This window comes from Crassostrea angulata, chromosome 4, assembly GCF_025612915.1.
Source record: "Crassostrea angulata isolate pt1a10 chromosome 4, ASM2561291v2, whole genome shotgun sequence".
In the NCBI taxonomy this organism is placed as follows: Eukaryota; Metazoa; Mollusca; class Bivalvia; order Ostreida; family Ostreidae; genus Magallana; species Magallana angulata.
The window spans coordinates 16,589,608-16,605,295 of record NC_069114.1 but is presented as its reverse complement, the minus strand read 5'-3'; the positions used below and the strand labels follow the sequence as shown (position 1 = coordinate 16,605,295).

Here is a 15,688-nt window from a genome sequence, read left to right as displayed (position 1 = left end):
TAAGGTAAGTTACAAATTCTGTTTTGTCATGTACTTAGTATATGAGTCACCAAATTTAATGTTTTATATTAGAAAATTCTCTCAGATATTTTGAGCAGATGTTAAGTAACTTGGATGATTTTTCTTATTCAGATCAATGGCCCAGACTCCATCTGGAAAAGAAAAGACCAGTCGCGAAGACTGAAAACTGATCTTGAGAATAAAAAAGATCCAGTGACATGGGAAGAGGAGATCCATATTCTTTTTCCCTCTCTGGATGATCATAGGAACCATGTTACTGGACAAGTATTTTAAAAAAATACCAATGATAAATTTGTTAATGTGATATGCTTTGAAAATTTGACCTCTAGGTATATTGGCTTCATTATTTCTTAATACAATGTTTGTTTTTTTTATTCTTAAGCTTGCAGGGATTTGTCAGCCTATTGACAAAGTAATTAAAAAGAAAATTCAATGTCTAATGGATGAGGGTGTCACCAAAGTAGCTGAAATGAAGCGTCACATTAAGAGCTTCAGTAAAAAAGATCTTGGAAATACATCTACCCAGAATAGACGCTTCTATCCATTAGATAAAGACATTAGAAATGTGATGGATTCCTATAAAAATCAAACAAGGTTAGGTCATGTATATTCAGAATCGTATATAATTCCCCAAATTTATATAAAAAATCAATTTAATTTACATGTATTCAATGAAATGTATACTTAATTGATTTGCATATTTAGAAGACATGCAAGAAAAATGGGAAATATGATGTGTGTACGTTTTTAATCATTTTGATTAAATTCTATTGTAGATTTTCAAAGGATGATAAAGAAAATCTTGAGTTGTTGTTAGAAGAATATAAGTCTGTGAATGACAAAGACAGTTTCTACCTTGATATCTCTGAGTATGTGCATGCCGTGGGTTCTTTATTCAGTCATTAGTAATTTGATATCTTTAGTAAACTATTGTTTTAATCTGCAAAAGATCTAGAATGTAATTGCAAAGGAAGGTATATTTACTCGGACATTTTTCTACATTTTCGTACTCATTTAAAACTGTAACATTTTAAATCCCTGCAACTTACTCATCTTACAAAGAAGTTCTTAATTTTTTTTTTTATATTTAATTGTGCATGCAGGTAATCAGACATGATTATCATGTGGGAATAGTAATTGCAGGAATGTACAGCATAACAACCATTATTAAATTCCTATCATCGCCGTTTTAGAGATTAATCTTTTTATTTATGAATTCATTATAAACTACTGTTTATTACAGAACTGAAGATTTCCTATTTGTTGGCCAAACAGAATGGCAAAAAAGATTACTCAATATGTATGGTCAAGAAATCTGTTTGTTGGATGCAACCTATAAAACAACAAAATATGACCTGCCAGCATTCTTTGTGTGTGTTAACACCAATGTTGGTTACACCATTGTTGGCTGCTTCATTACTGCAAATGAAACAAAGAATTCAATAATGAGAGGTCTGCAGTATTTTAAGGACTGGAATGTAAATTGGCATCCCAAATATTTTATGACTGATTTCGATACATCTGAAATTAGTGCTATAGAGGAAACTTTTGAAGGTAAAAAGATGGTGTTTTTATTTCTTTGATATTTTGCTGTTGTATGGCAAGTTAGTTTTCCTTACTGGTGAACAATTAAGAGTTTAAAAAATGACTTCATTTTTATATATACATGTATACATTTTGAATTACAAATATTTTTATTCAATATTAAATAAATGTCAATGAAAGTAAGGGGTCAAGAATAACTCACTGTGTTCAATATTTCATTTTTTCTTAACAAATTGTTTATTACAGCAGAGTATTGGTAAGTTGTTTAAATTGTTGTCAGAGTGTGTGGGCTTTTCGTTGTGTGTGCTCTCATCCAACATCTTGAGACTGTATATATATATTTTCGTTTCACAAAATCTCACCTCATCTCAGAGTGTTTCAGCATTGATGATAAAAAATCATCAATTCTAGATCATTCTGTTAGTAATATCATCAAGATTAATATGCTTTCTATGACATCTTTAACCTGCAGATGTATTTATAATTTTGTATTTACATATACGTCTCATCCATGCAGAACTCATTTTTCACTGTTGTCAGCAGACTTCATAACTTTCCTCTCACATATACACCTTTTGTTTTATATATTTAAATTTACTGGTAAGTTTGGTGATGGAGTAAATACAAGAAAAAAATTATTTGGTGTTATAATTAAATATGGTTCATGGTAGATGTTCTCATAGATGTAGCATTTAACATAAAAAAATATTAATAAATATTGGATAAAAGCAGACAAAATTAGATATATCTTTTCAATGCAATGTAAATAAATATATGTATCAGTTAATTTAAAAATACAGTTAATATTCTTATGCCTTAATTACTTAATCCATCCCTAGATGTAGTGATAATGGTTAGTGCTTATTAAAATGTGGGGAAAAAAAATAGAAAACCATCTATTGCTAGTGTAAAACACCATATTATCTTCAGTAATAATGATTATATTTATTAATCTAAAAAGGAAAAGAAATCAGATCGAGTATAAACAGTGTATAACATGTTTCTTTGTTTTTGAAATATTAAGACTTTATTTGAATATTTTGGACCAAAAAGGCAATATATTTACATTTTAGGTCCTTATAGAATAATAATAACCATCTTAGCAGATCTTTTAAATAAACAGAATGGGGTAGACATTGGTAATTGCAGATATTCATGTGGAAGTCTTTGATTTTATCTCATCATAATTATTTGAATTTGCAGATTGCCACGTTTATTTATGTGACTTCCATAGAGAACAAGCCTGGGACAGGTGGCTCAAGTCACACGTCAATGGTTGTGCAGAGTACAAAGATGAGATACTTTCGATGTAAATGCGTCATAGTTAAATATGTGATTTGAAAAATTATTTTATTTTAATATATACTTTTCTGACAATTATCTGACGCAGCAATAATATAAGGAATTCTGTGTTGATGGTATGCTTATAAAGATCCACAAATATCCTGTTATTTATTAATCAGACATGAAAGATATGGAATTATATGCAAAATTTATCTAATCACTGATGTCATCATATATACATGTGATATATACTAGTAACTGCTTCTCAATTTTAGAACATTTACTTGTACATGTAGGTTCCGAGAAATAGCTAAATCCACAACAGAAAACCAATTTGAGCAGAACTTGGACAATTTACGTTCCAGCAAGATTTGGAAAAACAAATTGAAGCTGCAACAATGGTTTGAGCGCATTTGGCTAGCTAATTATGAGGTAACAACGTATAATTTTTTTTTACAATGTATAACATTTTGAAAAGAATAATGAAATTGCATGTTTGAAATTTAATTTGTCATTAAAATCATGTATTTAGGATATAATTATGTTTTTTAGAGATGGGTAAGCTTGTTTAGGAGAAGTTTGTTCAATGTCAGAGTGTCAACAACAAATGGACTTGAACGACAACACCTAAAATTAAAACAAGAATACCTTTCTCACACAAGTGACAAGTCATTGTCAAACCTTGTCAATGTCCTTTTTTCGCAAGTCTTTCCTGAAAGTTACACACGGTTTGTACCAGATTATTATCAGTACGTAAGATAATTTTTTGCACTAGAAAATAGTTTATTACATGTATAATAAAATCATTAATTATTATTTGCAGGTATATTCAGTACAATGCAAGAAGCTTGGATTCTTGTAAAGCCTACATCACCAGCATTCCAAGTTTTTTGAAAAATAGACCAAGAATGCTTGTAGAACACTGTGTGAAAAGAATGCCTCCTCAAGTACTGGTGATACCAGGGGAAAACATAAGAGAGAGGTCATCTGGAAACTTTCAGGTGAAGAGTGTGGATTCTGGAAGTGTGTATGATATTAATCTAGAAACACCATGTCCATCCTGCACTTGTTATGACTGGCAGAAATATCACCTGCCATGCAAGCACATGCTTGCAGTATTTCACAATTATCCGAGCTGGGACTGGGACTTTTTACCAGCTGAGTACCGGGATGCCCCCCACTTTAATCTTGACTTTGAAATTTTGGAGTCCATTCCGAATTTTGAGTCAAAAATTAAACAATCATGTCCAGTAGAAACATCTCCAGAAATTCCAGTACATGTATCTCCAGATGAAAGACCCAACAGTTGCACAGATGCAGAAGAAAGAGAAAGCCGGTTAACAGATGCCCCATCAAACACCAAAGACTGGCTTCAGTGCAGAGAGCTGGTTAAACAAATTCAAGGCAGCATAATGAATGTTTGTGGACTCAATATCAGCAACATTGTTCAACAACTGAAACAAGTTGCTAATGTATTAAAGGAAATTGAGCCAAAGGATGATGACCTTCCTGTAATAATGACACCAAAACGAAAAAGGATCAGAAACATGGATGATGTCTCACATAGTATGACTTTTATTTTAGACAGTGTTAAAATTAAATAAGTTCTAGTTAGTACACGTACTGTTAAATGCATGTATCATCTGCTTAAATATTAACTATATATGTTATTTAAAAATCAATTACTAGTATTTTTTATAATAATCATTCAGTAGAAAGTATCATAAAGCTATATTATTTTGTATTATAATAGCCAACAAATCATTGCTTGTATTGATTATTTTTCAGAGAGAAGAAAAGTTTCAAATTTGCCAAGGCCCAAAAAAATAAAATCAAGGAAGCAGAAAGGTATTTTTTCTAATAAATAAAATGTACATTTCTGATATTCATGTAGCAGTGGCACATAATTATGCATTATACAAATATCACATATAATGGTTTAGAGGGTGACATGCCAGAATGTTTGCCCCAAGGTGACAGGAAAGTCCTGAAGTGTTATGTCACCCAATGACAAGGGTTTAGATCCCTCTCACTGAGGGCAAACATCCTGGTATAGTCACCTGAGAATTAAGCCATGTGGTATATTTAAAATAAAAAAATGTGTAAAACCTTTGAGTTTGGACAAATAATCTAAAATGCATTCATGATGTCAAGAATTATATCCTCTGTTGTTTACGTTTGCCTAGCAACTGACTTAATGTAATCTCAAACCCGAGGTACAATGCATAACAAAATAGGTGAAAATGATCAAATAGGTGTTATAACTGTTTCCTTTTGGTGATATGCTAGTAACTGTTTCCAATGTGATTCAGCATTCATCAGGGTTTATAGTAAAACTTATTACATGTGTGATGTAATAGCTCGTACATGTACATGTATTGGTATTTAATATGTTACAATGTTGCACCTTATAAAATTTCTATGCATGTAATAAGTTTAAGAGCAATATTAAACATATTTGTTAATTTACAGCAAAGACAACAAACATATCGCTAAAAGATGTCTGTACCCCATCTGAAACTGATGTCCATATGTCTGAAGAATATCAAGATTTAACTACAACGGCAAAAGATGAAATACAGCGTATGCTCAGCTTATATTATCCTTTTTAATCTTGTTAAACTGAAGAGAGCTGAAAGGTTAAACATTAAATGCCAAATTATTCAGCGAAAAAGAAACATTATTTTTTTCAGTTCAAAAAGAAGTGAACAAAATCTGGGATCAGGCTGAAAGAACAGGTTATGTCATGGCAAGGTGTGGTGATACTAACCTAACTGATGAGGACATCATCTCATTGAAGGGGAATAACTGGTTGACTGACCAAGTAAAAATTTATAAAATATACTAAGGAAAATATAGCAGATCTTAAAAACAAAATAACTGATTGATATAATATTTTAAGGTTCTCATTACACTTAGTAGTACTTGTTGTTATCAAATTGATGCTGATTCAAGTATTGATTGAAGATAATAAAAAGATATAATTGAGAAATATCAATTTCTGTTGAGGTATCAATGACTTATTTATTTAAGGTCATTGACGCATGTTTGGGGGCCATTGCCGAGGCAGAAACAGACAAGGGAAACAAAGTCTATAAAATGGTCACTTCAACAATGACATCTATATTGGATGGACATTGTCTTCAAAAGATGCATTTAAGAGATGTATGTAGCAAATCTCTTTTTGCACATTTTCTTGTATGTTTCCAATTTATCAATGAATGATTCCTAATATTAATTTTTTCTTGTTTTCTTTATGAAATAAATATGGTAATATACAGTGTAGCTAGCAAATGAAATGACTTGGATTCTTTTAATCAAATTTAATTTTTTTATTTTCCTGTTGTGTATATTCATACCTGCATAAAATTAAATATTAGCTGTAAAAAAAAAAATTTGTCTAAAAGATAGCATTAAATTTTGAATACTGATGATGCATGGATATGCCCATGTAAAACAAAATTGTCTTGAAATGCTTTCATTTGAAACATGTTTTTGGTGAGCTTGCATGCATGCACTTACTGTATCCTAAGAATATTTTTTTGTCTTTAGGTTCAGTTACATGGCTATCAAGTAATAATTGGGGCTTATTTCCAAGAGATGGGACATTGGGACCTTGTGGTAATTAATCTTTACTAAATGTAGAGTAACATTTAATTTCAGTATGAGACTGTATTGATAGATGGTGAGGTGAAAGCTAGATCACATGTATTTAAATGTTTTATTTTTCAATCATATTTAAATGTGTTTTACATACCCATAAATAGGTAATAGAGCCAATGACAAGAACTATATTCTTCTATAATCCTCTTGGTGAGACCCTTCCACAGAAGATGCACATACAAGAAAATTGGAGGTTTGTTCTATTAGGAATTGAAAATAGCATTGAACTTCACTAAAATGAAAGGAAGGTTTATAACTTAATGAATCTTTTGTTAAAGAATACATAAGGTGTATATAATGTAAGGTGCAAGTTCTCTGTAAATGTTTATTAATAGACTAATAGAAGCATCACTTAATTGAACAAAAAAGTCTTTACTGCAGTGCAACACAAATGCTCCTACTTCAGTTAAATAGTTATGCTACTTTTACCTTTTTTACCACATTGCAAAAATTGGGAGGTTAACACATATTTATAAATGTTTCATTCACGTTTTTATTTGTTTAAAGTCTAAGGTCTTTTAATTTCAGCCATTTCTTCAACAGAAGAATAAGTCTTGGGCTGGAGGTAGGCAAGTCAGGGGAGAAATGGACTCTTAAAACTGTTCCTCACACAAAACAGCTGGATGGGCATAATTGTGGTGTATATATAATTCTGGTAGGAAACATAAAATAATTATGAATAAATCTCTTTTAATATTAATCTGATTCAAAATGCACACATGCAATATAAATTTGTGTATTGTATTGGTTTGTGTTTAAAGTCAAGAAAGTCTAATGATTTTATTATAGAACTTAACACATATTTATTAGCATATTTACAGTAATTTATAACTCTTTATTATTTTCTTAGACCATATTTTTAATTAAACCATTAAAAGTATTTCTTTTTAACTATTGCTAAGATCATATTCTAATAGTGCCAAAATAAGATGCTCTCTTACAATTACAATGTATGGTTTTATACCCTGTAAAGAAAGAGACATTATATTTCTTATTCTTAGTTTTGTGAAAGATATTTTACAAAAGAGAGTATTTCAAACATTACTAGTGAAGAACTGAGGAATACCAGGGTGAGGCTTGCTAATAAGCTGTTGATGTACCAAGGTATGCAAATCAACCCAGAAATTTAAATAAATTTAACCTTTGTGCAACTTAATATAAGAATTGACAGAAAAAAGCTTAACACTTTATAATGTGCCTAATATGTACTCATGAATGTCTGTTTGATTTTATATATAAACAGCTGCTATTGATTCTCAAAATATATTTCACAGTATAAATATGCTACAAGATGGAAGCTCTAAATTTTCCATGCAAAGAATTTTCAATTCAATAAAGTGTAATGTATGGTTTTTTTTTTGTTCAATTTGCAGTATACATCAAAGACAAATGTCCAGCATGTGGATTTCAAATGAAACAAAGGCAAAATAAGGTATTCTCCTTTTTAGATCATTGAGTTTTTACATTAGGCAAAGAAATACGAAATTGCAAAAACCCACATTTGAATTGTGACCTTTTTATAGCTCTGCTAATCAGAAACCAGAAGAGCTTATGCATTGGAAAGGTGTCCGTCGTGTATCAAGAGACTAAACCAATAATCATTCTTCTATTTATTGCTGTTGCAAAGTTTTTCCAAGTGCTACTTTTCCGTTCCTTTAATCTTATAAGTACAAACCAGTTGATCTACAGTCTTGTCAGAGAAGTGGTTTACATTTTGAATTGTGTTTCCTTTTTCTTTTTTTCTTTTTTTTTTACAGATAACTTGTAGACAGTGTGACAGGAAATTTCACAAGTTGCCACATTGTGTTGGAGAATCTCTTCAAGGGGATGGTTTCGAGCATTTTACCTGCAGGCAATGTCTTGCCTGTGTGAGAGAGACAGTTAGTTTCATGCATAAAACATGAACATGTTTGTGAATCTTGGTCTTTTGTCTTATAAAGACTGCAATGATTTGGCATTTAGCTATGTCACCCTTCTTCTTGCTTAGAGTTTAATAAGGTGTTAAAACTAGAATTCAGAGAGAATATTTAATACTGACCAACTGAATGTCTTTGAATGAAATTTGTTTTAAATATATGCAGTTCCAACAATTTTCATCTTTACTATTTTTAACTATTTATTCTGATACAGGTGTCAGAAGATAGTGTTACCATGAAGGTTCCTCAAGCAAAAAATGTAAACCAGATGCATAGCACAGATATTCAAGAAAACAGGTATTTATACAATGTATATGTATAGATATTTAAGTTACCCAAACCACTTACCAGTACTTGACATATTGCTGTCTGGGTTTTTTTTGGGACATGTGTTAACACTCAGACATTTTCTGCTTTTTTTCTCAACCAATTTTAACCAATTTTGACACATAGCATCTATGGATAAAGGGAAACAAAAGTTGTGAATTTTATTTTCCTGCACCCCTGGGGGTGGGACTGAGAGTCCCAAACCATCAAAATTAATGTAATCTTCAAATACTGTCTTTCCACCTGAACAGCAAGAAGTCAATCAAACTGTTGACCTGGATATTATAAGCATTGAGCCCTCTACTGAACTTGAAGCCCTGAGGAATGGGGTTCTGGTGTTAGAGTTATATAGTAAAAATGCATTATATCTCCTCCTGCGCATCTAGGAGGCGAGTGAAAAGTTGTATTGAGTAGGAGGATATTCTTACTGGATAGGTGAAATTCAGGACCAATTGAAAAGATCCACATGTAACTGCATGATTTCTTTACTGAATACTAGACTAACTATTTTGTTGATCCCTGATTATCCTTTTGGGCAACAAAGCTTTATCTATCAGTTTTTGTTTTGTACTTTTCATGAATCCTTCATAGTGTTGTACTATTCTATGGTTTAAGTCCTCAGAGCTTCCTGCTCTGTAAATTGAAAGAATTAATGAACAAAGTTGAGCTTATACAAGCAATCTTTTGCTATGCAATGAACAGGTTAATTATTCATTTGTTTATTTCATTTTTTCTGTACTTGATAAATTTATATATTGCAGAAAAACATTTGATATACTCCAAATTTTCAAGGACGCTGTGTTTAAATCAGTAAGTGATGTACTGGAATTTTTCTGTGGATTAAAGAACATCAGGAATTAAATATTTTATCAAAACAAAATTAATACCTAAACTTTAAATCTGCAAATTTCACAATCTTTTTCTTAGGAATATTTCTTTCCACAAACCATTTATTTTATTGTCTTCTTTATTTAAAATGTTTTTTTAGTCGTAAAAATAGATATGGATTTCAAACTAAGGATCAATAATCAATAGAATAACATTACTGTCTGTCATTTAAATTCACATACATTTAGTAATTAACTCTGCTTCCAAACAATTTAGGATTTCTCTGAGAAAGACTGTGAAGATTTGATGGACGCAATGCAACATTGTGGCTGGAATAGCATCACAAGGGCAGCAGAGGAAGTGGGTGCTAAAATTCCAGCATTACCTAATAATGTCCAAACCAAATTTCATGGATACAAATGTTTGGGTGACTTTGGTGATGGGTATGTGATACATGCATTGCAATTTAAAATAGTGAATTCATTGTGATAACATATTCCTATAGCCATTCATAATGTTTATTTTTGTTCCTCATCAAGTTAATTTTTTCCAGATATATAAGTCTCCTTCCAGCATCAATTCGGAAAAATGATATGTGTCCTTTGGATACAGGATGTTCTCCTTCGGAAAGTTTATTTGCCTCCATTAGTATCTTACTATGGGGAAATGTCTACAAGAGGCAGTTTCTTAAACTTGCTGTTGTTTGCTCTGAAATCAGACACTGTCCGGTGAGTATTTATAGCTGCAGTAATTTTAAAAGGTCCATGATGTTTACTTAGGAAAAAAAACTTAGCTGTCACTTTTCTTTCAACCTAATTAGGAATTTAATTCTTTGCAGGTATTTTTTTGTATTGTTTATTGATTTCAAATACCGGTATTATACATATATGTACCATTTTACTTGCTACATAGGCTACATGTAGGGAAGTTTCTTTTCTGATTTCTGTAGTATGAATATATATGTATCTTTTTTTTTTTCACAAGGATAAAAAAAATCTAATATGGAAGGCAATAAATTCAACATCCACAAAAGATACTGAAGATATGTGTAAGAATTAAATTTATTTTACCTTCTTGAATATAATCAAAGTTTTTTGTAGAAAAAAACATACCCGTATATACCACTAGTACCTATCTGTTTATCTCTTTCTTTCTTTTCACAATGTCACAGGCAATTTGGCAATGTTACCAGTACTAAGTAAACAATATTCTGAATTTATATACTGCATTTTCTGTCTGAAGAGCTAACATGACTAAAATGCACTAACAGTAAAGTATTTATTCATTTTGGACTGTAGAATTCTGTTTATGTATATTATATTGTTTTATACAGTGTAGATATATATATTTTTTATTTGTGTATGTATTGTTTCTTTGACTTTCAGGGAAGATGCATTTGAAAAACCTTGCTTCTATCACGCAGCACAATATCATTGTCTATACCAACAGTGGGTCAGAAATATATTCCAGTGAGGAAAGACAGGTCTTTTCTCATCATTTCCCATTACTGTTGATAACACTGAAAGGAGCTTCCAGCATGTCATATTTGCCATTGGTTGAAAGTTTTTTTGTTGGTAGAGGACGTAGATTTTATGAGAAATGTGGAGCCACTGCATTTGGGGTGTGCCAGGGAGATTTTGGGGAAAAAATATCTTGCACTCTCTGTGGCCAAAACTATCATAGACATTGCATTGAAATAGATGATGAGCCTGCATACTGTGGATGCCATATTCAAATGCCATTCAAGCTTAAAGAGTAATTATTAAGTCCTTAAAATTTATTTCATGTACTTTGATATGGATACACCTCAAATAGGAAATAAATTGATCATTTTGCTGGAGTAATGATAGCATGCAGTCAATCTTTATATCTATCTATCTATTTCAGTCTATCATTTTATCAGAGTGACAAGGATGTTCATAAAGTCCTAAAGAAAATAGACATACAGGTCAGTAACCTATTCAAAGCTACATGCATGGGCATTCTACAATGTTTAGTACAATTGTTCTCATCAATGTTCTCATCAGTGTGCTCAAACATTCAATTTTTGCTCTTTTTAAAATTTCATTTCTATGGTAGGAACTGATCAGGTCAATAGAAAGTGGGGAAAAGCTATCATTTAGAATGGAGATAACCAAAGGCAAACACTCTGGGAGGAAAAAGTGGCTTATAGAAAAAAATAAAAGTATCATGGCCTTGTCAGAAAAGATGGTAAAGTTTTATTCATTCTGTTTTTGGTTTTATATAAAAGTTGTAGCTACAACGAATGAAGAGAGGAGTCTACCTTTGTAAAACATACTTATGTAAAATTGTTTTGTGGTCACTCATTACCCAATGTACTGTTTATGCAAGAGGCAAATAAAATTTTAAACATTTCATGAATATCTCCAAAACATTACCACAATGAGTATTTTTTGGCATGTATTTCACAATATAATTGTACATGTATTTCATGAATGATATTTTGACCGGATCTCTTTAACTATTTTCTAGATTGATTTCCTTACCAGCAAGGTAAAGAAAACTGCACACTGCTGTGGGAGATATGTAAATTATGCACTTGACATTTACATTCCAGAGGTATAATAAGTACTGCAAGTTAAAACACAAGTTCAAATATTGTATGAAATATTCTAATCATAGCTTCTTTTTGTGATACCTGTCAGAAATTTCTTTATTATTACAGATTTTGATAAAAGTTATTCAAAACCAGGAAACAGTTAATAGATTCCAAGCTGAATTAATCATGGATGAATTACCAATATCTGTCCCAGATGTGCAATGAGAACAGAAGCAGTAATGGCAGTAGTGTCTAATATATGTCAGTATAAAAGATTGATGACATAATTGAAACTATACATATCTGTACATGATGTATAATGAAATAGTATTTGATGTTGGAAGGTAACTATGTCTATATACGTGTTAACCTACCTGTACCTGATGTGAAATGAGAGAGTATTTGATGTAGGTATATGCCAATGTCTGTATAAGTGTTTACCTACCTGTACCTGATGTGAAATGAGAGAGTATTTGATGTAGGTATATGCCAATGTCTGTATAAGTGTTAACCTACCTGTACCTGATGTGAAATGAGAGAGTATTTGATGAAGGTATATGCCAATGTCTGTATAAGTGTTAACCTACCTGTACCTGATGTGAAATGAGAGAGTATTTGATGTAGGTATATGCCAATGTGTATAAAAGTGTTAACCTACCTGTACCTGATGTGAAATGAGAGAGTATTTGATGAAGCTCTATGCCAATGTCTGTATAAGTGTTAACCTACCTATACCTGATGTGAAATGAGAGAGTATTTGATGAAGCTCTATGCCAATGTCTATATAAGTTTTACCTACCTGTACCTGATGTGAAATGAGAGAGTATTTGATGAAGGTATATGCCAATGTCGGTATAAGTGTTAACCTACCTGTACCTGATGTGAAATGAGAGAGTATTTGATGTAGGTATATGCCAATGTCTGTATAAGTGTTAACCTACCTGTACCTGATGTGAAATGAGAGAGTATTTGATGAAGCTCTATGCCAATGTCTGTATAAGTGTTAACCTACCTGTACATGATGTGAAATGAGAGAGTATTTGATGAAGCTCTATGCCAATGTCTGTATAAGTGTTTACCTACCTGTACCTGATGTGAAATGAGAGAGTATTTGATGAAGCTCTATGCCAATGTCTGTATAAGTGTTTACCTACCTGTACCTGATGTGAAATGAGAGAGTATTTGATGAAGCTCTATGCCAATGTCTGTATAAGTGTTTACCTACCTGTACCTGATGTGAAATGAGAGAGTATTTGATGAAGCTCTATGCCAATGTCTGTATAAGTGTTAACCTACCTGTACCTGATGTGAAATGAGAGAGTATTTGATGAAGGTATATGCCAATGTCTGTATAAGTGTTAACCTATCTGTACATGATGTGAAATGAGAGAGTATTTGATGAAGCTCTATGCCAATGTCTGTATAAGTGTTAACCTACCTGTACCTGATGTGAAATGAGAGAGTATTTGATGTAGGTATATGCCAATGTCTGTATAAGTGTTTACCTACCTGTACCTGATGTGAAATGAGAGAGTATTTGATGAAGCTCTATGCCAATGTCTATATAAGTTTTACCTACCTGTACCTGATGTGAAATGAGAGAGTATTTGATGTAGGTATATGCCAATGTCTGTATAAGTGTTAACCTACCTGTACCTGATGTGAAATGAGAGAGTATTTGATGAAGCTCTATGCCAATGTCTGTATAAGTGTTAACCTACCTGTACATGATGTGAAATGAGAGAGTATTTGATGAAGCTCTATGCCAATGTCTGTATAAGTGTTAACCTACCTGTACCTGATGTGAAATGAGAGAGTATTTGATGAAGGTATATGCCAATGTCTGTATAAGTGTTAACCTATCTGTACATGATGTGAAATGAGAGAGTATTTGATGTAGGTATATGCCAATGTGTATAAAAGTGTTAACCTACCTGTACCTGATGTGAAATGAGAGAGTATTTGATGAAGCTCTATGCCAATGTCTATATAAGTTTTACCTACCTGTACCTGATGTGAAATGAGAGAGTATTTGATGTAGGTATATGCCAATGTCTGTATAAGTGTTTACCTACCTGTACCTGATGTGAAATGAGAGAGTATTTGATGAAGCTCTATGCCAATGTCTGTATAAGTGTTAACCTACCTGTACCTGATGTGAAATGAGAGAGTATTTGATGTAGGTATATGCCAATGTGTATAAAAGTGTTAACCTACCTGTACCTGATGTGAAATGAGAGAGTATTTGATGAAGCTCTATGCCAATGTCTGTATAAGTGTTAACCTACCTGTACCTGATGTGAAATGAGAGAGTATTTGATGAAGCTCTATGCCAATGTCTGTATAAGTGTTAACCTACCTGTACATGATGTGAAATGAGAGAGTATTTGATGAAGCTCTATGCCAATGTCTGTATAAGTGTTAACCTACCTGTACCTGATGTGAAATGAGAGAGTATTTGATGAAGGTATATGCCAATGTCTGTATAAGTGTTAACCTATCTGTACATGATGTGAAATGAGAGAGTATTTGATGAAGCTCTATGCCAATGTCTGTATAAGTGTTAACCTACCTGTACCTGATGTGAAATGAGAGAGTATTTGATGTAGGTATATGCCAATGTCTGTATAAGTGTTAACCTACCTGTACCTGATGTGAAATGAGAGAGTATTTGATGAAGGTATATGCCAATGTCTGTATAAGTGTTAACCTATCTGTACATGATGTGAAATGAGAGAGTATTTGATGAAGCTCTATGCCAATGTCTGTATAAGTGTTAACCTACCTGTACCTGATGTGAAATGAGAGAGTATTTGATGAAGCTCTATGCCAATGTCTGTATAAGTGTTAACCTATCTGTACCTGATGTGAAATGAGAGAGTATTTGATGAAGCTCTATGCCAATGTCTGTATAAGTGTTAACCTACCTGTACCTGATGTGAAATGAGAGAGTATTTGATGTAGGTATATGCCAATGTCTGTATAAGTGTTTACCTACCTGTACCTGATGTAAAATGAGAGAGTATTTGATGTAGGTATATGCCAATGTCTGTATAAGTGTTAACCTACCTGTACCTGATGTGAAATGAGAGAGTATTTGATGAAGCTCTATGCCAATGTCTGTATAAGTGTTAACCTACCTGTACCTGATGTGAAATGAGAGAGTATTTGATGTAGGTATATGCCAATGTCTGTATAAGTGTTTACCTACCTGTACCTGATGTGAAATGAGAGAGTATTTGATGTAGGTATATGCCAATGTCTGTATAAGTGTTTACCTACCTGTACCTGATGTGAAATGAGAGAGTATTTGGTGTAGGTATATGCCAATGTCTATATAAGTTTTACCTACTTGTACCTGATGTGAAATGTATTTGAAGTAAAATGTTTGATGATGTCTATATGAGTGTTGTTCTAATTTAAATAAGATTTGGTATGTGTATATATACACACACACACTATATAAATATATTATATATATATATATATATATATATATATATATATATATATATATATATATATATATATATATATATATATA

The 15,688-nt window shown here is 32.0% G+C and overlaps 1 protein-coding gene across 1 annotated transcript; it reads left to right on the top strand.

The window, feature by feature from the left end:
* The first annotated feature begins 581 nt into the window (after positions 1–581).
* Positions 582–15,539, top strand: LOC128179977 (uncharacterized). The gene is made up of 26 exons (XM_052847704.1): positions 582–615; positions 798–890; positions 1,265–2,875; positions 3,147–3,282; positions 3,403–3,578; positions 3,674–4,416; positions 4,639–4,698; positions 5,323–5,433; positions 5,544–5,674; positions 5,884–6,015; positions 6,403–6,471; positions 6,618–6,706; positions 7,042–7,168; positions 7,515–7,617; positions 7,887–7,945; positions 8,271–8,393; positions 8,644–8,726; positions 9,518–9,566; positions 9,861–10,027; positions 10,138–10,312; positions 10,569–10,632; positions 10,970–11,339; positions 11,472–11,532; positions 11,664–11,795; positions 12,078–12,164; positions 12,271–15,539. Coding segments are annotated over exons 3-26 (3,348 nt in total). The 5' UTR covers positions 582–615; positions 798–890; positions 1,265–2,873; the 3' UTR covers positions 12,370–15,539.
* Positions 15,540–15,688: the final 149 nt, after the last annotated feature.

Excerpts from the sequence above, each read along its gene's own strand:
- LOC128179977 (XM_052847704.1), top strand. Across the intron at positions 6,472-6,617 it reads TGGGACATTGGGACCTTGTG|GTAATAGAGCCAATGACAAG; the intron begins GTAATTAATCTT and ends ACCCATAAATAG. Across the intron at positions 7,618-7,886 it reads TAAGCTGTTGATGTACCAAG|TATACATCAAAGACAAATGT; the intron begins GTATGCAAATCA and ends TTCAATTTGCAG.